Raw genomic sequence first — 20,938 nt, 5'->3', positions numbered from 1 at the left:
CTTCATGTGAATGTAGAGCTAGAAAAGGAGTTTATGTGAAAATGCTTAGTTTCACTAACAGTTCTATTTTGTACACCTCTGTGCATAAATCTAGGAACAACCTAATAAAGTTACCTGTAAATAGAGGAGGAAGAGAAGTCCAAGAGTAAACAAAAGGTAAAATCTTCAAATGCCTACAACACCAAGCAAGGAAACCTGTAATAGACTCCCTGCTTGGACAAAAGCACTCAAAGAAAACAGCATTTTCAAGAGTTCTTTTACTTAGTTTTTTCTTTCCATCATTTGGCACAAATCCAAGGCACATCAGAAAATCAGATGAACTCATAAATTATTAGAAAAATAAACACATTACCCTCAAATCCAAATGTCATTTGACATTTTACCTCTTAGATTAAAAAGTTATCTGAAAAACCCACCACTCTTCCAGCTTTGTATTTTGCCAGGTAGAATACTAATACCACAGTTAAAAGAAAGAGAATTATCTACACAAATAGTTTATGAAATAAAATGCAAGCTGGATGTGATGAGCCAAGAATAAAAAAATACTGCACTGCAAAACCTGGCTTGTGCTATTTACACCTTCTCCTCCCATAACCGAACAGTAGAAAATGAAGTTCAAATCGAAGCAGCCACCTGGCAGTTCCCTGGGAGCTCTCAGTTCTTCAGCGGTCACCCCTGGGAAGGGGGCAGCCAGTGCTGCAGCCAGTGCTCACTGAGGTGAGCAGGACCTTTCACAAGGGGAACTGCACCTTTGCAGGGCAGGCTCTGAAGCAGGTTTGTCTGTGGATGTTGCCCAGGCTCAGAATCATGAATACCTGTGCATTTTTGCATTACTCACTTTAGAGGAAGGGAAAAGCAACTTAATTTTGTGTGCCCTTGCACCTTGTGCTTGCTTCTGCTTTTTCATTAGGGTCCAAAGTTGAGGTTTGTCAGGGGCTCTCTGCTTTTCCCCAGTATCTTGGCTCCTCTGTAAGACCTGATCTTGCAGCCCCAGTACAGGGGAGCATTGCTGAGAGATCAGCAAGGATTACATCCCTTCACATTAATAATGCAGATGTTATGGACTACTGTTTGCCCAGCTACTGAAATATACAGAAATAGATGCTATCATGGTTTGTAACATTACAATAAAAATAGAGACATTTCAATTACCTCTGGCAATAAATACCTTGTTATCCAATATATCTTTTTATATATATAAATATATTTAATTCTGAATGTAGTGATAAAAACTGAAAATGCAAAAATTATTCAAAAACTTTTAAAACGAAGTGGGTGGCTGAAGAATACAATACAGGGTTTCATTTGGTTTACTGTTACATAGAACTTTTTAATAAGTGCTGGATAGAATAGGAAAGTAATTTTGCTGTCTTCATCTCGTTAGTGAGGTCAGGAATGCTCTGGCTGTGTGGTCACCTCCAGCATGGACAGAGGAGTCAGAACATTCCCGCTGTGCTGCAGAGCCCGTGCCTGCTCTGAGCGGGGTGTGAATGTCACCCCCACCTGACACAGAGGGGCTACTGAGATTCACCCCAGCCTCCTCAGCCCGGCTCAGCTCCCGTCCCTGTCAGTGAGGAGACCCTGGGCCGGGGCAGTGCCGTGCCTGGGGCAGCCCCGGGGCTGCGCCGCTGTCGCTGCCGTCCTCTGGCAGCGGCACAGTGACCGTGTGTCTGCGCTGCAGCAGTTTACTCCTGAGGGGAGCTGCCGTGCCAGCACCTTCCACAAACTCACCCCTGCACCCCGTGCCAGTCCCCTGAGCTGCGCTCTGGTCCAGCATTCCAACAGACTTTAATTGGCTTTTGTCAAAGCTTTTAATGGCCATCTGTGAGGAGAGAGAAAGGGGACGTGAAAAGCATCATCTACTTTCTTCAGTAAGAAGGAAAATTAATATATTGTTCCTTGAACATTATTATCACATGAATTTCGTGACACTGAGAACACAGCCAAGAGTTAAAACAGCATACTTTTTAAGAGAATAATTATATTCGGGCTACATATGAGAAAAGAAGAGGCCAACCTGCCCCAAGCTACACACACATCAGTACCAGACCTGAAAACAGACATTCCAAAACATATTTTCACCTCATTATTCCAACATCATCCCAAACAAACTCTTCTAAATACCTTTTGTAATGCAAGTCTCAATGCACTTGAAATTACCAGCCATTTCTTTTACTGTTCAGAAAAGAGGAAGCAGTAACAGACAGGGTCACCCAGGTACTGCTGAAGGCAAAGTTTTCCCTGCTCCAGAGATCACCTGGCAGGGAAGAGACACCCATCCTCCCACCCCCTCCGTGCCTCTTTTTGGTCCCTCCAGCTATTCAGATCTCCCATTTCCACACCTGCTCCTGTTTCTCCTGTGCAGAGTGGGTGGCTGTCCTGGATCACTGGCCACTCTGCAAATGTTAAAATAACCAGGAGAAACAAAGAAAATCCAAGCATGCTAATGACAGATCTTCAAAGACAAGAACTGAAGGAGAAAGTAGCTTCTTTACTGAAATAATGGCAACAATCTTGAAAAGGTTGCCAACAGAGATTATGTACATTTAAATCCACTAATAATTCAGAGCTGTGTGGACTCATGAATTTGTTCAGCCACAGCTGTATGAACTCAACCACAGAACAGGGCTGGAGTGCTCTGTATCAGGGTCACATATTAGTTTTCTGACCCCTGTGTACTGAAATGACATACTGCCTTCAGTGATCACAGTTATAAAATCTAAATCCCAAGTTAAGTAGAGGAGTATTATCATTTAAAAAGAATTAATAAAATATTACAGCTTTATAGAATTAATTTAGTGTTCTCAAGGCTTTTGGCAAATACTCAGTCTTCTAAGGGCTGTTGGAAAAGGAAGAATATCCCATTTTCCAGAAGGACATGAGCAGCAGAGTCTGCATTTCCAAGGCTGTGTGAGTCTAATGATGAGCAGCTGCTGGACTAACCTGGTAAAAACTGTTTTGTTTTGGACAGGTCAATTTTCTCTTGATGCAGTGTTCTGAAATGGCTCAGCAGAAGATGCAATGAGAGTCAAAGCCAGTGTAAAGGAGGCAGAAGGAGCACAAGCTCTGCAGCATCCAGCAGTTGGTGTGGGTGTCACTGCACCCCAAGCAGGGGTGAATCTATTGCACACATTTGTGTCACAGCTGGCAGTGCAACATGCACTTGCAAACAGTCTCCTCTTAGAAGCACACTTAAAGCAAACCCTGATTTCAATCTACTGAAAAACGTTTCTCTTGCCAAAGCAAGCTACAGCTCCAAGCAGCTGCAGAGTTTTTCAGTTCTAGGTTTTGCTGGACAGGACACAAAACAAGACAGAGATGAGGGCTGCAGTAAGAGGCTTTAAGAGGTTTAAAAGTCAGAATGAAGTGTTTAAGAGGTGTCATAGAAGCACCACTGAAGTTTGAACAATGATGAAATGAGCAATTTGGCAAGCAGGTCAGAACTTTTATGATTCAACGACCACCACTAGTAAACTTCCTTTACATGTACCCAGAGTAAACATATTTGCTGTAATATAATAATCTGAGCAAGTATTTCCACTTACCTGGTGCAGTAAGTGATAGTCAAAATTAGGGACACTTTTATCTCTTGTCATTGTTCTCCGTAAGTGTTTTTCTCTGAAGAAGATTTAAAGAAATCAAAGAAATTAAATGTGTTTACATAAGCCTTTCATAAAAGCCGCTCTCTCAGAAGCTCCACAAGGTGGAACTGTCTGACCAGAGACAGGCAGCTCCCTGACAACATCTTCCTAGAACTGCAGCCTACTGGTATTCCCTGTATTTTACTATGGAATCTACATTAAGGCTTAAAAAGATAATGAGTAAAACACAAGCAATGAGTGAGCACCACTGCAGTATTTTTAAGCAGTCTGGCTCTGAAATGCTTAACCAATGGCACACCAAGTGTTGGTGCAATCCCAGTTTTGGATACATTTTCAAGCCCTCCCTCACCACCCCAGTGAGCTTGTCATGCCCAGAACATTTGCCTGGGGATGTGCCCGTGCCAGCCCTGCAGGATTAGCATCCCCTGTCACACCACCATGTCATGTGTAACCCCCCCTGACCCACTTTGGGGCTTCACTGGCACCTGCACTTCTCCTTTGCTTATAAGAACCCACAAACACACTCTGAGCAAGCTCCTCTGCTTACTTGTTAAATCTGTTAATTGACTGGACCAGCTGAAGTTGTCTGCTTCTGGGATCATCAGCTTCCTCACAGGGCTTAGGATGCACTGAGGCTTTAGAAGAACAGGCAGCTAAAATTACAACTCAGTCACACTTAGAATTTAAAAAACACAGTTCTGATTTTAAATTTAACATAAAACTGTAACAGTGCTAACTTGAATTAGAGTGGTGATTTATCTTTGGAAATTTTAATAACTTTTAAACTGCAGAAGTAAACATTCTTCCTCAGATTAGTACAATTGGCCAAGCTTCTGAAGAGACTGTAATTCTGCACTTTGAGGCCCTGAATTCCAGTTTTTATCAACCTGAATTAACACACACATGCTAAACCACCTCTTCATTAGTATTACTTACTCATATCTTCTGTTGCTCTTTAAGAACTATTCATAATATTTGAAAGCACTATTCTCAATTTTAGGTGTCGGCATGCTGTGGTTAATTGTAGTTTTCTATTAACCAGACGTTCACAATCTTTTTGAGGGAAGAAGGCAAGAGTAACTTTGAAAACTCATGGATGCTGAAATGGGCACTCCTGCTCCTCATCTTCCCTGATTCCTGCTTTGCAGCCAACCTGTTTTCTTTCTACAGTCCAGGTCCTTTGCTGAGCTGTCCAGCTCAGGGGGCACAGCTTTTCTTACATCCCCAGGGTAGCAAACTTGAAAATTCACCTGAAAAACTTCTGAACCACCTGCTGCCACTTGCTCAAAGTCCCCTGGAAACTGTGCTGGAAGGTTCACAGTCACCTCTGTACCTCTCATTTCTGTCCCAAAACATGAGTAACCAATAAAGAGTCACTCCTTGACCTGTTTTAGGGCAATAGAGATTACACCAAACAGTCATTTAAATCTGTTTGCACTGAAATGCCCAGCTCTTACATGGTTAATTACATCATCTCAAATGTGGTGTGTTTTTACCTTTATATGTTTTTGTAGATAAAATTCACAAATATACCCCAAAGCAGATGAAAACTAAGTTTGAAGCAATGTCATGAGTACAATACAAAGTCTGCTGCATTTAGTTACAGAATTTTAGGTGTTTAGGTGTTACCTATCATAAATATGCAAAATTATTGACTGTTCTATTATTATATGTAAAGCAATTACATAAAATATTTGATATAGTCACCCATGAATTCCTAAATCCCTTTTTATTCACACCAGTGGAAATATCTCAGGTACCTTTTTTCCTTATCTTGACAGTAACGTGCTGCTCACTCTCCTTCTCTCCCTCTGCTGATGTGATGCTGCTTGGTGCTGCTTCCAGCAACTTCATGATGTTTGAATTCTTCATTTTAAGAGTTTTCATTTTCATCATTGTTAAAGAAAAACAGTACAATTTAGTATTTTAGTATGTGCAGAGTGTATTAATTAATGCTTTAATGAATCAATACAACACACATAAAATAACTCATTAAAAAACAAACTTGAAATTGTGTAATTCTGAGTAGGAACAAAATCAGTGTTGCACAAATTACACTGTAATGCAGTGATGATGGAGTCCTGACCTCTTATTGTAAGCTGTATTACTTATAGTTAAGCCAATTTCAGTTTAAATGGTAACATACATACTAAAATTGATTCAGTACAGAATTTTGTGGTCATTAAGCCACATCTCAGAGGCCATTTAAGCACATTAAGATAGGGGCCATGTATCAAATCCTTTAAAGACTGAAATAATTTGGTGTCATTTAATATTCCATACAATGCTATTAATAAAAAGGAAGGTCAGAGTTATCCACTGGAAGATAAAAGGAATCAAAGGGCTTGAAGGGCAGGAGACGGTGGGTGGGATAAGGAATGTTCCTGCCAGTGCAACGCGTTCGTTTGCCTACATCCAACATTGCTTCTGCTCTCTCTGCCATTACAGAGATTTTCATGTTAATTTTACTTAGGCCTGTGCTTTCACTCCTCCTAGACTCATCCTGTTTATCCTAGGATAACTTATTCTGGAAGCACAACCAGTTTGCAGGCCACCGGAATCATTTTAGGCTGCCCGAGGATCGGGCATCTCAGTGCTGCCATCCCCCCGTGTCACTGTGGCTGCAGCTCAGCCCTGCAGTGCCGGCAGCCCTGCAGTGCAGTGCCAGCAGCAGTGCAGCGCCGGCAGCCCTGCAGTGCCAGCAGCCCTGCAGTGCCAGCAGCAGTGCAGCGCCGGCAGCCCTGCAGTGCCAGCAGCCCTGCAGTGCCAGCAGCAGTGCAGCGCCGGCAGCCCTGCAGTGCCGGCAGCCCTGCAGTGCCGGCAGCCCTGCAGTGCAGTGCCAGCAGCAGTGCAGTGCCAGCAGCAGTGCAGTGCCGGCAGCCCTGCAGCGCCAGCAGCAGTGCAGTGCCGGCAGCCCTGCAGCCCGCCCCCCGCCCCTGCAGTGCCAGCAGCCGTGCAGCGCCGGCAGCCCTGCAGTGCCGGCAGCCCTGCAGCCCGCCCCCCGCCCCTGCAGCACTCACGGGCTGGGCGCAGTCGGCGGCGGTGCAGCCGCGCTCGTTGCGCAGGTGCCGCAGGGCCCCGTGCTGCAGCAGCAGTGCCACCAGCGCCTCGCTCCCGCCCGCCACGGCCTCGTGCAGGGCTGTGCTGCCCTGGGCATTGCAGAGGTTCACGGAGGCTCCGCGCTGCAGCCAAGGAAAGCAGAGTTAGAAGGGCTGGAGAGGTGCAGCAGCTGCACCACCACAGCAACCAGGACCCACCCGGCTCGTCAGGGCCCATCTCAGAGCCACAGTTTCAGGGATCAGCTCGTTTCAGTTTTGCATATATCTATGATTTATTCCAAGCTTAAGAGATACTTAAGAAACCCCCAACCCTGTGTGACAGAATCCCAGGCAAGAAAACCTGCCACACAGAAGTTCCATAAAAACAGCTACCTGCACAACAGCAAGGTAATCTTTATATGCTTAAAATCTGTGAAGGGATGGGACTGAAAGGAGAAAGTTAACAAAAACTCATTTCTTTCCCCAAATATATTTGATAGAGAAATGCTTAACTAAAAATACTGATCCTGAGTACTAGGTAAGCACAGATATCATGTGAGAAATACCAGCAGAACACCCTGTCTTCAGTGATCTTACCTGCAACAACAGGGCAGCAGTCTCATAGTGACCATTCATGCAGGCATAAATTAAGGGAGTATTTCCATATATATCCTTTTTATTTTGTTTAGCATTGTAATCCATCAGACAATTTACTACCTATTGAAAGAAGTAACAGCTTTACTCTTACTGAATAAGAATAGCGACTTACTAAATATGAGACTAATTTTCATGTTTTAACACACACTTCTAAAAAAGAAAATTTAAGCAACTATAAGAAAGGTTAAAAAACAAAACTCTAAGTGTGTGAAAAACAAATATAACCAGTAACTTAGAAAGACATCAAAAGCCAACCACCACAGCAGCAGCAACCTTTTCCAAACTCATCACAACACTTGGAAGGAGTTCTTTATACTGTAATTATCCCATGAACTGATCTAAAATTATCCCATGAATTAACCTACAGCTCTGAGTTGTAGTCTTGGTTTTTCTTGCTTCCCCAGTGCTTCGTCTTCCCATCATTTTCAAAATTCTCTTTTTTCCCCTCCTGCAGTCTTCAGCTCCTGATTTTTAAAACCCTAATTTTCTGCTTTTCTGCATCTTTCCATTTGCCTGTCTGCCCCTGCTTGTTCATGTTTGCTATTTTCCCATCTCATTTAGTCTCCCTCCTGTATTGACACCCTCCCCACATGGGCTCATGCTTCTCCTTCCCTGCTTTTGCTTCCCTGACTTGAAGAGAGAGAGGAGTTATCTGCTGCCTCAAAGCTCCACTTGGCTCATGATCTAATTAAATGAGCTGAAACTACAGGAACTATTTAATACTGTGGCTCCACAAGGTGCCAAGACACAAACATAACCTAGAGAAGAAGGTACAGAGCAATGCACACAGAAGATTGAGCTGCACAAGGGATGCTTAAAGCATTCGAAGTTTGACAGAAGGTTTTTGCACCATTTGCATTAAACCAGCATTTTAAGTAATTTATAAAGAAAAGGTGTCTACTGAAACGATTTCAGCTCGAAGTTCCCCTTTCATTCTGGACATTTGTCTTGAGCTATGTAACCAAAAAAAAAAAAGTGTATCCCATTTCATCTGTAGAAAGCAGTTGGGGGAGGGTTTCTTTTTTCTTTATCTCTTGTAACTCCAGGATGGAGGAGGGTGGATGCCTTCTGATAACAGCCCAGCTGTTAAAACCAGGTGGGGCAATGTTTCTTATCTCTTTCATCAACTGTCCACCCTCTGGGGGATATCTTCTGTTAATGGGCCATTAAGGCTCACCAGTGCCATGACACATTACACCATCCCATTGTGGGGAGGAGACAACCATTCCCTACCCAGATAAAAATGGGGACACAGGGACCCCAGATCATCCTCTTTTCCACTGGATTCCCAGAGGATGACTGGACTCATCTCACCACCACTGAACCTGTCTACAGGATTATCTCTACTCCAACAGAACCACATCTGTCACTCCAGGAGGATTTATTTGGACTGCCTCCAACACCCTGGCCAGCAGGGTGTCAGGTCATAGTCCTGACTCCATTAGGGTTTTCTAGGACTTCTGTTTGTTTGCTGGTTTTTTTGTATTATTGCATTTGTATTTTTTAATATTCCTAGTAAACAACTGTTATTCCTATTCCCATATTTTTGTCTGGAAGATCCTAATTGCAAAGTTGTAATAATTTGGAAGGAGGGGGGTTTACATTCTCCATTCCAAGAGAAACTCCAGTTTTCCCTGGCAGATACCCATCTTTCCAAACCAAGACAATATTTAGACACTGAAACCCAAAACCAGACCCGCCAGACCCGTTCTCTCTGTCCTGGTTTGTCCTGGTTGCTGATTTCCCAGGGCAGCGTCCCTGGCGGGCAGGGTTACCTGGCAGTGTCCCCTCTGGCAGGCCAGGTGCAGGGGAGCCGCCAGCTGCGCGTTCCTGGCGCTGGTGCCGGCGCCGTGCCGCAGCAGCAGCCGCGCCAGCGCGCCGTGCCCGTGCAGGGCAGCCATGTGCAGCGGCGTGAAACCGTCCTGGTTGCAAACGTTCACCCCCAGCCCGTTGGCGCAGATCCGGGAAAACTTCTGTGGAGGGAAACACACAACAAAACCATTTAAAAATAGGCATGCTTCGATTAATGACATTGCCAAATACCTGCTAACTTTATATAAAACAGGCAGATGGGCATTACACGAAATTCTGCTAGAGCTTAACTTGAGGCCATCAGAAAAAGTCAGTAAAGCAGAGCAGATTGGTAGTATATTTCAACAGAAAATAACTTTTATTGTTATATCTTTTCTTCCAACACAGTAACTTCATGAAGAGCAATTCCAGGCAAAGTATTCATGATATCCAGTTCAGCTGTAAAGCTACAGGAAAATGCCTTTGACCCATTTTCATTTTTAAAAAGAGGCTAAAGCAACACAGGTCGAGACATAAGTGAAACTGGAAGTTTTTATACAGTTGTTAGGATGCTCATCCTGGATATGAAGCAGTGTTAATTAGTTACTTTCATTTAAACAGATATTTATGCTCTTTGAGACAGACAATAAACACCTCAATGTTGCATGAAGCTTGGGGTAATAAGGATACAAACTAAAATTAATTCAATTCATCTGGAAGCAAGAGTGGCCCGGAGAACAGACTCCTCTGGGGAGCCAGGATAAGGAAAGCACCTGGAGGACAGTTTACCCAGCAGCACAGAACATCCTCTTTCGCTCCTCTTGCAAACTGTGGCTGCCTGACATTTACAGTGGTGCACAACCTTTCATTCTCTGCTTTCAACACGTGCCTGCCTAACACAGGGGTTAGGATTAATGAACAAGTTCCTTCTTCTCCTCATTCAGCAGATAAATAAACTCCACAGCAGATGCCATTCCCCTCCCTGTCAGCAATAAATTGAGCTTTATGGACTGGAGCTCTGGCATCTTTAGCACATGATCTCTGTCCTGAGGGCACAGGGCCACCACCCCTTAGCAGAAAACAAAGCGTGGTGTGCTTTGTTCACTGCCCCCTTTCCCAAGACTCTCACCTCCTGTGACAGCCCAATCTTAAATGCTGTGAAGCATTAAAGAACAGCACAAAATAAGCGTGTGGTGGCAGTGGGGAATTTAGAAGTTAAGCCATCTCACTGTGCTGCTAACCCCAAAGTAGCCAATAAACTGAAAATTTGCACTTAGGTTTATTTTGCAATGACTTATCCAGTTATGTACACCTTCAGGCACCTCCTAGAAGCAAAGTTATGGAATTTCTATTTCCAAAAAGCTGGGATCATTCCTTATTTAAAAAAAACAACAAAACCAAACCAAAAACACATACATAAAAAAAATCCCCAAATCAAACCAATACCACCACACCCATAAAAAGAGTGTATTGTAAAGCCTTGGTCTATTCTAAAGTGTGGTAAATCAGGGGGATGGAAATCTTTGCAAGTGAAAAGAAATTTTTGTAATTATATCTAATCTCTGAAGAGGCTTTAGATATGGCTTGTAGACAAGATGCCATGCAATTAAAAAAAAGACTTTATCAGCATTACATGGATTCTGGGATTAGCAGGTATTCCTTGCTGAACTGATTACTAACAGGTAAGCAGATATGCTGTGCCAGTGCAGTGTAAACTACACAGCACCAGAGGCTTAGAAAAGAATATTTATTCAAAGTTGCCCAAATGTTCCTCACAGTGCTCCACATATCCTTAAAAAACCTATGAAGCTTTCTTAATCCTTTAAACATTGAGCAAGTACATGACCATGGTTCCTGTATTCAAAATTTTCAACAGTTTAATTGAAAAAAGAACAAATTCACACCATCAGATGAAGTGTGAAAATCTGTATATAGTTAATTTCTTAGACAGAGACAGAGGTGCTGGGCAGTATAAATGCTATTTCCCTGGAGCTAAAACTTACATTACAAGAATATACATGATTCTTTTTACAGAATGGATATTCCAACCTTTTGTGCTGGCCCACATTTTGAGCACTGGCATAATGGATGGCAGAATTCTGGTTTTGATGTACTGGCTGTGTCATCCTCATCTTCCAAGTCTTCTTCCACCCATTCCAGGAGATAACGGACCTGGCATAAAAAGCAAGTCCTTCTTTATAGAGTCCAGAATTTCCATTTTCTAACAGATCTGCATGTAGACAAGTCAGATTTGACAAACATACACTTGTGAGTATCTCAGGGAGAGCACACAGCCACCTCCTGCCACCAGCTGCCCACAGGCCAAATTAAAAAATCAAGTGTTATTGTTGACAAAGCAGCTAGGAAGTTCTCCAAGTACAGCAGGGAAGGGAATTATAAATGACTTCCTGCTGCATAATCACAACTTCAGTGTTCACCCACTCTCAAACATTCCAAATCCTTTTAGCTCCGATGATTTGTGCCAGCTCGTATCAATGTGAATTTTGTTTCATCTTTTGCTTTAAAGAGCATAAAGAATGACAACAATGACAATATTTAACTGATACCCAAAACTTTGCACAGGGGCACTGACTTTCCTTAGGTCTGTCCCTTCTCAGGAGTTGGACAGTGTCACTTCTTCCTCAATGTACAATCCCTCATTTTTGAGACAGACCCTTCAGTGAAGTCCTAGGGCTCAGGACATTCATGTGCAACCTGCAGTGATACTTAGGGCATGTAAATTTTACATTACATTTCACTGAACAACAACAAAAGCTGTTCAAGCAGAACATTTTTATCTTGACATTCATTAATCTACATTTCACTAAAGCCATTTTAGAATTAGCAGTGACTGTATTAAGTCTCCATTACTACTGGAGCAAGCCAAGAGCTCTACAGCTGCTAGTCCAAGGGAATGGGACAGTGGGATTTCTGAGACATTCCTCCCACTCTGTTTACTCTCACACTTGTCACAGGTTCTGCTCCTCATCTCTGAGCTCTGGGAAAACAACACATCCATGTCCTATCCACTTAAACACATGCAGCTACAACAAATCCTGGCACAGCCAGGAAGGGCCCTATACCTCATTCTGAATGATAATGTATTTGAACCTGAAAAGGGATGTTTTTCACAGAATACTGCTTTCCCTGCAAATTCCACATTGTTCTCTGAGTAAAAGGAATCTTCTCTCAAGCCTGCCTGTTTCTGAAGGCCAGCTCAGCAAAGCTTTACTGCTTGTTACATTTGTACATGTCTAAGAGAAGCAGAACTGTCACTTCACGTCCCCCTTTCCCTCAGACTCACCAAGACTCTCACAATCAGCTTCCCCCTCCTCCTGTGGCAGCCCAACACTGCTGCTCTCACTATCCAGTGCACAGCTCCCAACACATGGATACCAGTGCCTCCCAAAACCCTGAACACACTGCTCCTGTGCCCATCTCTTATAATGTGCAGCAGCCATTCTTCTTGGTTAAAAAGTATTTTTTGTCAAAGTATAAACTGTACTTCCAAGCAGACACACGCTGAACCACCTCAGGAGACTGTCCAGTCTCATGAGCTAGGTAACTTGTCACCTGAAATGTTCTTTACACTGCTGGGTTACTCTGGAATACCCAGCCGAGCACTCTGGCTCTCTGTACCCTCACTCCAACCTTCAGCTGCTCCTCAACACTTATTTCAGACAAGAGATTTGGTTTTTTTCTGTGCCAGATGTGCACATATCCTTTTCACTGGACAGGCTGGGTACAAGGAGAGCACCAAATCCAGTAGCTGTGCTGAGACAACACCAATCACATCATAATGTTTATTTTTTTTAACCTTCCAGTTTCTTGCACTTTGTTAATGCCTCCTCTTGCAAAGCTCAGCTGGCTGTCACAGCAAAAATCTACAGCAGCCCCAATGACCTGGTTGCTGTGGCTGTTCCTATGGAGACAGACCTCAGGCTGTCAGAATAAGGTCAGAGTTTTTAAATACCCATGGTTTTTTAAGAGATATACAATCTATAACCTTTGTCATCCACTTGGATGATTCTCCTTCTATGAACAGCTGCAACATGAACTTCAGTAGTGAGGAAAGTAAAGCCACAAAAGATAAGGTGATTCTGTCATCTGAATGCACAGACTGAATTTCTATATGCTTGTCATTGCTGGTATCTATTGAGTGCTAGATACTGATTTTCCAGCAAGTTATAGCACTATATTTCATTTTCTTGATGAAGTTTAGATTTTCACAAAGTGGGTGAAAAGTTAACTGTAATCCATGCACATTTACCACTGGCCAGGAAGACAGCAAATATCACCACTGTACATGTTCCTGCTTCTTGAAATGACTTCAGGGCTGGCTTGGAAGTAATTACTTATATTAAGTCACATTGTAACCTAGGATAATGATATGTACTCAACAACTGAACACTTCCTTATCAGCTGATAAAATTATTTCTATCATCTCAGTGGAATAAAACATAAGAGAAACAGTATTAACATGGCACATATTTTGTAACAAGGGTTTTCTGTTTTCTGATGACTCTATGAAGCTTCACTGGCATTTGTAACTCCTGGTACAAACCAAACCTAAACAGGTTTTTCAGAACAAGAACCCAGCAGAACCTGCATTCTCACACAGCTTTATGGGTTTGTTCTGTGAACAACAAGAAAATAAAGAAATCTACAGCCTTATACACATTTCCAAAAGCAAAACTCCTAAAGATTCCTGTGTCATCTTCAATTTTTCAGTAGAATGACATTGGAAGCATTTTATTTTTTAAGGAATAAAGGCAATCATAAATAAAAAAAACCCAGTCAAGACAGGTGGTACCACAAATTACAGAACATCACCTCTGAAACTGGTATTAGTATAGCCAGCAGCTGTCCATTTGAGGTGAAATCCTAACTACACACTGTGTGCCCCACAAAGAGCATCCCTGTGCTGACCAGTGACCCCTAAATGTCCTCTTTACATGAGATTAATACCCAAAACATTCTCTACTTGATACTCTTTACAAGTAACTTCCTCAATTTGAATGAGACAAAATGGAATTCAATAATATTCAATAGCCACATTAACACTCACCATTTCCAGATCTCCATCAGCAACTGCTCTCAGGAGTTTTTCCACCTATGTATGAAGAAAATAATTTATTTGCTTTGTTAATATTGGTATTAAGCAGAACACAGAAAATCCTGTGTCCTTTGCTAACCTCCTAAGCTCATGCAGTAGGATTACTGCTGGCCCATTTCATATTTATTGATAAAGTTTTAAAAGAAAAACCTTCTTCCTTTATGAAACAGACAATCTGTACAAGGCCTGTGGCCATTTGATGATCTCTGACTTGCTTAGTTAAACAGTACTTACCTAAATTGAGCCTGTGTGGCCCACCCATAAACAAAGCCATGTAAGCTGATATATTTTATTGTGCTGCTCCAGTAGCAGCTGCCCTGTGCATTTCTGTGTGAACTCAATGTTAAAAATCCCTGCTCCAGGCAAATTCCCACCCCAATGTCCACTGATACTGTCTGGACTCCTGCTGAGCTCCTCTGTGCTCCAGGAACATCAAGGATGGCAGGTTTCATGGTGCTATGGAGGTACAACAGCTTAAGATGAAAAAGATGCTCTCCAACTGTTACCTTTACATCTGCAGATAACTGGTTTAATCCTGTGCTAAAACCCAAACATTCACAAATCTAACTTCACTTTAGGTATGGAATTTGTTTTCTTACTTAAAATCTGGAAAGATATAAATATCAAAAGTGTGCAATAGGACAAGCACAGCATGAGCCCATGCAAGTGGAAGGTCAAGCCTGCACTGCTGGCTGAAGGTGCTCGCCTGTCCATGAGCTCTGCAGGGGAAAAGAGACATGTGAGGGAAGAAGAAGAGCACTGCTGCCATTCCCCTGAGCCCTCAGGTTGCTGGAGCAAGCAGAAGGAGATTAACTTCTCTCTTCACTTCTCTAGCTCTCTGCTCTCACATGAATGAGTCGAGATCCAACCCGATAGGAATGGGAAAGGTGCCAGCAAAAGGGCAGGGACAGTCCATCAGTCCTCTCACATTTCCCCTGGCTCTGCAGAGTGCCAGAAACCATTTAAGCTGCTTTGTGAAAGTCTGTTTCAGCCTTATAGCAAATTATTCCAGCACTGTGCTGGAATCCCACGATGCTGCTGTGTAAGCACACTAGTTACAGTGGTAAGGAACCTTGCAAGCTGAAGATGCCATGGAGTGACAGCTTCAGTCACAGTTCAATCTTCACATGGAATTAGCACCTTGCTGAGGATGACCCGTGTTTGGCAAGGCAAACAAGGAAGAACGAGACTGAAGTTTGTGCTCTATTACTCTGATCTCTTTCTTCAGGGTTTTAGATGAAAAACAGGACACAAATAGCTGGAAGATCAGAGGCCAGATCAAATCTCTCAATTTTTATCTCTTCTTAGGAATATTGCTGAGTTTGGTTTTATTACTACCTTTCTAATACAGGATGAAGAGCCTTGAAGTCATGCACTGGTCACTCCAGACAGAATCCATGACTCTTTGATTTTTTTCCTTAACTTTGCATGTCTAAAAGTCAGCTGTCTAAATCTCAGGCAGGCATTTAAACTCCCTCTCTGGTAACTACAGAATGCAGTCAACAAATAGCAACTGAATGCAACTCAGGTCAAACTAAGCATGCCTGAGATTAACTCCTCTTTGGAGTTAGCTTCCCTCCACTAAGGAGGGGAAAGAGATGTCTGAAGTGAGGACAACTGTCTTCCAGAAGCTGGGTGAGCTGAATCCCAATCTCTCCACATACACAGCTAAAATGGACTGTACACACCAGGGAGGTCTGTGCCTCCCCTGAACTTCCCCTAATCATACAGAATAATGTCACTGGAGAACATGAAGGTGTTAAGGATTTTTCAGGAGTCATCTTGTGTCATACAAGATGCCTAACAATAACAGCAGTGACCCACAAGCTCTGATAATTTCTTTCCAAAAATAACAACTTTCTTAAAGTACTAAAAGCTGCCTCAGGCCCCAGCAGTGGTACAACATTTGTTATGCAGCTTATAGATAATTTATTAAGAGTACTCAGAGCAAAATGTCTGCTACATGCATTTCCCCATCTTTCCAGTTTGTTTTCTCACTCTTCCATAGAAGAGAACCTTCCTTTAAATGTAAAAATAGAAGGAACAACTCTACTACAATTCACCTGCATGGCCAGTTTTTCAGCTGCTGAAGAGAAACTGTGCATGGAGGTTTTAGCTCCAACAGAGCAAGTCCCAAATTTGCAACCTTGGCTCCTTCACTCTCTTTTTTCTACGTCATAATAAACAAGCCACTGTGACTGGGTCATTTAAGGGTTTAATTCAGTATTGATTAATAAAGGTCTGACAGGATCCCCTTAATCCAAGGTGCAAACCTTAAAATCCAGAAAACTGACCATATCATTTTCCAATTATTTCCAGTGGTATTCCCTTCATGGAGCTCTCTCAGCATCAGGCTCTTGCCTCTTTGAGCAGGGAGCCCAGGTGGAACTTGGCAAACAGAAATGAACTAAAGCTGGATTACAGGGAAGGTCATTCACCCCAAGGACCTCAGGTGTAAGCACTCTAATCTTTTTCCCTGGTCTGAACTACAGTCTTAGCACTTGGGTGTGATAAATTTGTTCCTTCAAAGAAAAATAAATCCTCAGTCTATGAGGAGAACTTACTTAGAGTGCTTGACTCTGTACAAACAGGGAGGTAGAGCCCTGCACTGAGTCCCTCCTAGAGCAACTCAAGTGTGAAATCACATTGTCCAGTCAAAATTTGCACCTTTGTGTTTCTTCAGTATTTTTAGAAAACTGAAACTTCTGGCATGAGAAGAACCTTTTAATAGCAGGAAAAGGAAGAATTTCAATGTAGAGGTGATACTGAGAGAAACAAACATACTTAGGTGGTCAATTTGGGAAAAAAATGAATAGGCAGACTAGGAAAAATAAAAAGAAGCATTAGAATGAGTGGTGGTATGACAGTCTTGGGAAGGGGTAACAAAGTGTGGATCTGAGATCCACAGGCAAAAATTCAGAGGATGCCATCTGGTGTGGACAGAGCAAAATCACCAAACACATAGATGCAAGATATTTAATAAATAGTCTGGACTTCTTCACTTGTTAAAAAATTGATTCCCAGGCCTACTTTAAAAGCATGTCCTAACATTCCAGTTTCCTGTTTGCCAGCATGCCTGTACCAGTCTCTTTTCCCTGACAGATTTTGTAAGCCAACAGTGGCACTCAATTCCTGGATGGGACAGCCCCAGATGGGGCACTGACTGCCTCTGTACTTTGGTAAACCTCAACAAATTCCCAAATTACGTAGTTAACTTCAATAAATATGAACAACTACTTCAGAGATGGTGTCAATTTTCCCCCAGAAATAACCAACAGAGCAGTTGACCCACACAAAAATAAGTGCTCAGGGGCAGAGATGACAGCAGTTAGCATTTTCCAAACCAGACTGAAGGCTACTCCTGAAGAAGCAGTTTGAAACACTGTGGCAAATTATCACTCTTAGCTTCTTTCACATTGCTTACTGTCAAACCACCAGTCTTACCTCTTTATAACTGTTCTTTGCTTCTTCTTGCCTTATATCAGTTGATGCTGATGACAGGCTTGAGACAGATGAGCCTCTGCTGAAAGTTTCTGTTGAGTGCTGAGGAGACCTAAGCGGTGACTTACAGTTGGGAAAAGACATATAAAAATTAATCAATCAAACAAACAAACAACCAGGAAAGGTTAAATATCAAACTAAGGAAGTTTAGCATAGGCAAGGAACAGTTTAGCAAAGGGCTGTTACCTCAGAAGCACTCTGTCCTCTTTCAAATGTTAGATAATTTAATTCCATCAACGACAAAATCTGCACAAAAATATTAAAGAGAACCAGTGTAACTCCACTTACAGAGGAATCTACTGACTGAAACACAAATTAACTGACAACCTAATAATTAGTAACAGATTATGACTGAGCAGATTAAAAGTACCCATTTACAAGTTCATGTTCTATCCCACAGAGTATTCCTGATGCTGGGGTATAAATGGGACCTTTCTTCCTTGGGGTGAAACAAAGCTCTTCTCTTTAACAGTGCAACCCTGTTAGCAGTGAACATCTGCACCTCTGTGGTGTTGCACCAGAAAGAACTCAGGCTGGAAGACAAACAGGAATACCTTGGAATTCAGTGCACACTGCAGGGAAGTCTCCTTCATGCGGTTCTGAATTTCTGGGTTTGCCCCATTTTGCAGGAGCACTTCGATGATGCCCTGATAGCCCCAGCGAGCAGCGATGTGGAGAGGAGTGTCTCCCTTCTCATTGCCAATATCCAGTCTGCAGGAATGCACATCATAGTACACTAAAGCCTTGACACACTGCGAAGAAAAGGAAAGCTATCAATAAATTATAGTGTTGTCTCTCAGCTCAGACAACAGGCACAATCCTAAAAGGTTTGTTTTTATTGCTGCTCGTGTAACCCATTACCTAAAGTGCAGGCTTTAGTGGTTCAGTGCTACTAAATAAAGAGTTAAATAACTACATTTGCAAAGCACTGCTATCTTTAATGTGTACTCACATTAAAAATTGCTACGAACTACCAAATAAAGTCCTCATTTAGAGCATTAAACAATTTAGCCAGCAAATATTTTTATTTACTTTTTAAAATACGTAAGTTTAGTGCTAATTTGCATCAGTTTAATTCCATTCCATTAGAATGCCCATTTGGTTTGTTACAAAACAATTACTTACATCCTCATGACCATAAGTGCAGGCTAAATGAAGTGGAGTATTTCCATTATTGTCCTGAACATCAGTACTTGCCTTGTAGTGCAATAAGAGCAGCTTAAAAGAAAAACAAAAGTAGACATTTAAGTAACTAAAAAATTAATGTACAAACAATTATTGCCCTGCAGATTCCTTTAGGGTTCTGGCATGATGAAGCACTTGAGGAGACACTAGCTCTGCCTCCTGTTTCAGACACCACCCTCTTGGCACTGCAGCACTGTTTGTGCCCTACTCTGAGAATCAAAAGTCTCTTCTTACAAATTCAGAATTTTAATTGAAAAAAATGAATTCTCTACTGCAGCAAACCCTGCAATATATTCACTACATCATCTACCTCGCATTTCAAGAGCCTATGCAAGTGAAGACAGCTTAATTTCAACAAAGCTAATTGAAGAATATCACATATATTAAATTCAAATAGACAATAATTCCTGCAGTTACACAGTCTATCCTAAACACAGTGTGAAGCATTTAACTCAGCCCAATGACTGCAATGGTTGTTCTGTCTCAAACATGAGCAGTGATGCTCTCCATTTGTATTATGTATTGGACATTTGTGGTAATAAAATGGATGAATTATCAGGTATGCAGAGCTGCCAGCTGGTTATTACCAATGGCTGACAGCCTTGCAGTAGAATTAAAAATAAAATATCTTGCAAGCTACGATGATGAAAGATCCTCCATTCTGACAGCTTGCACAGTTCTGGTAGAAGCTCCCCAGAAGATCTGAATGACAGTATCAGTAGAAGAGCTTAGTGAGAGTCCTGTATTTGTTATTTGGGTTAGGGGTTGTGCTTACTGTAACATTCTGATATCCCTTCTGGCAGGCGAGGTGCAGGGGAGTTGAACCGTGGTAATCTGTGGCATTGACAATGGCTCCTTTGGCTACCAGCAAATCCACTAATGAAGTCTGACCTTGGAAAATAAGCATTCAAAGAAAGGAGTTTGCATAGGGACACTGACACTTTTCAAATTCAAACAGTGACTGTAAACCAAGAAACCCTGAATTTCTGCAGACTCTGTTTCCATATACTGCATATTCACTGCCTTGGTATTTGGGGCTTTTTGTGGTAAATTATTCAAGGTCAAAGCCCCATAAATGAACCTGCAGCTAAAAGCAAGCTATGTTTGTACTCTACAAGTAACAAAAGGAAATATTTGGGTACAATATAATAACAAAAAAGGAAATTATAAATAAGAAACCACCCACTAAGAAGATAATACAATAATACAATACAATAAAAAGCTTCTAATAAAAAGAAGACCCATTACATAATGAACATTACAATACAGGTGTTACAGATCTACAATGCATAGCCTGCAGGAAAGAGAAAAGTTGTCTCTCAATCTGCCAGTCCTTTAAAACAAGACTGGTTTCTGAGGACACATTTTTACTTTTTTCAAAGCTGAACAAAGCTTTGTGGTGATCACTATGGCAAAAGTAACAAGCCAGCAAACAAAGAATAACTCAGACATAGGAAACGGAATTTAAAAGAATATACAACAACTGCAGTCTGTGTTCAGATAGAAACAGCAAAGTTTCAACAGTAAAGAACCAAAAAAGGGCACTCACCACAAATAGCAGCTATGTGGAGAGGAGTGTAGCCCCGGTCATCTCGGGAAAAGGGGGTGATAATGGAAGGGTCGTTCAGTTTCCTTGAAAACACAATGGTTTGAAAGCAGCTTAATTATCCTGGTGGTGGTAGGAGGGAGGAGAGAAAGGGAAAGGCTGCCAAGGATGACAAAAAACTGATTTTGGAACTCTTTATCTTTTTACATCAACAAATGATTCCATACAGAACTTTACATTTTGTTAAGAGAAGTGGGTTAGTCCCAGATCTGTAAATTTGATTCAAGAGAAGAAATACCATGTTCACCAAGGGACACACAGGCTCCACCACAGAATGGGTGGGCTCCAAAGGATTCTGTATGCTCCCAATATTTCTTCTGTTTTTTCAAACCACACACACACAGAGCTCTCTACTACATCCCAAAGTGCTACCAAATTCCTCTGTAACCAAAAGCAGCATGCTTCCTGAAGCAAAGCTAGCGAAAGGCTTCTGCACAGCTTT

At 42.1% G+C, this 20,938-nt stretch overlaps 1 protein-coding gene across 8 annotated transcripts in view; it reads right to left on the bottom strand.

The window, feature by feature from the left end:
* Positions 1-242: 242 nt before the first annotated feature.
* The window catches only part of ANKRD27 (ankyrin repeat domain 27), a 53,516-nt gene continuing 32,820 nt past the window's right edge, over positions 243-20,938 (bottom strand). For 4 of the 8 annotated variants that reach the window (XM_063410922.1, XM_063410924.1, XM_063410923.1 and 1 more), the window contains exons 15-29: positions 20,440-20,522; positions 19,666-19,781; positions 18,831-18,923; positions 18,260-18,457; positions 17,892-17,951; positions 17,649-17,768; positions 14,157-14,201; positions 11,138-11,260; positions 9,073-9,270; positions 7,238-7,357; positions 6,623-6,784; positions 5,363-5,468; positions 4,150-4,255; positions 3,546-3,618; positions 243-1,822 (exon numbers count right to left, since the gene is read on the bottom strand). In XM_063410922.1, coding sequence (XP_063266992.1) covers positions 1,568-1,822; positions 3,546-3,618; positions 4,150-4,255; positions 5,363-5,468; positions 6,623-6,784; positions 7,238-7,357; positions 9,073-9,270; positions 11,138-11,260; positions 14,157-14,201; positions 17,649-17,768; positions 17,892-17,951; positions 18,260-18,457; positions 18,831-18,923; positions 19,666-19,781; positions 20,440-20,522 — 1,858 coding nt within the window. In that variant the 3' untranslated portion in view covers positions 243-1,567. The other 4 variants (XM_063410921.1, XM_063410925.1, XM_063410926.1 and 1 more) reach the window with 4 other exon arrangements.

The sequence above is a fragment of the Prinia subflava genome, chromosome 13 (assembly GCF_021018805.1).
Source record: "Prinia subflava isolate CZ2003 ecotype Zambia chromosome 13, Cam_Psub_1.2, whole genome shotgun sequence".
Classification (NCBI taxonomy): domain Eukaryota; kingdom Metazoa; phylum Chordata; class Aves; order Passeriformes; family Cisticolidae; genus Prinia; species Prinia subflava.
The sequence above is the reverse complement of the archived record's forward strand: the minus strand, read 5'-3'. Positions and strand labels throughout refer to the sequence as shown.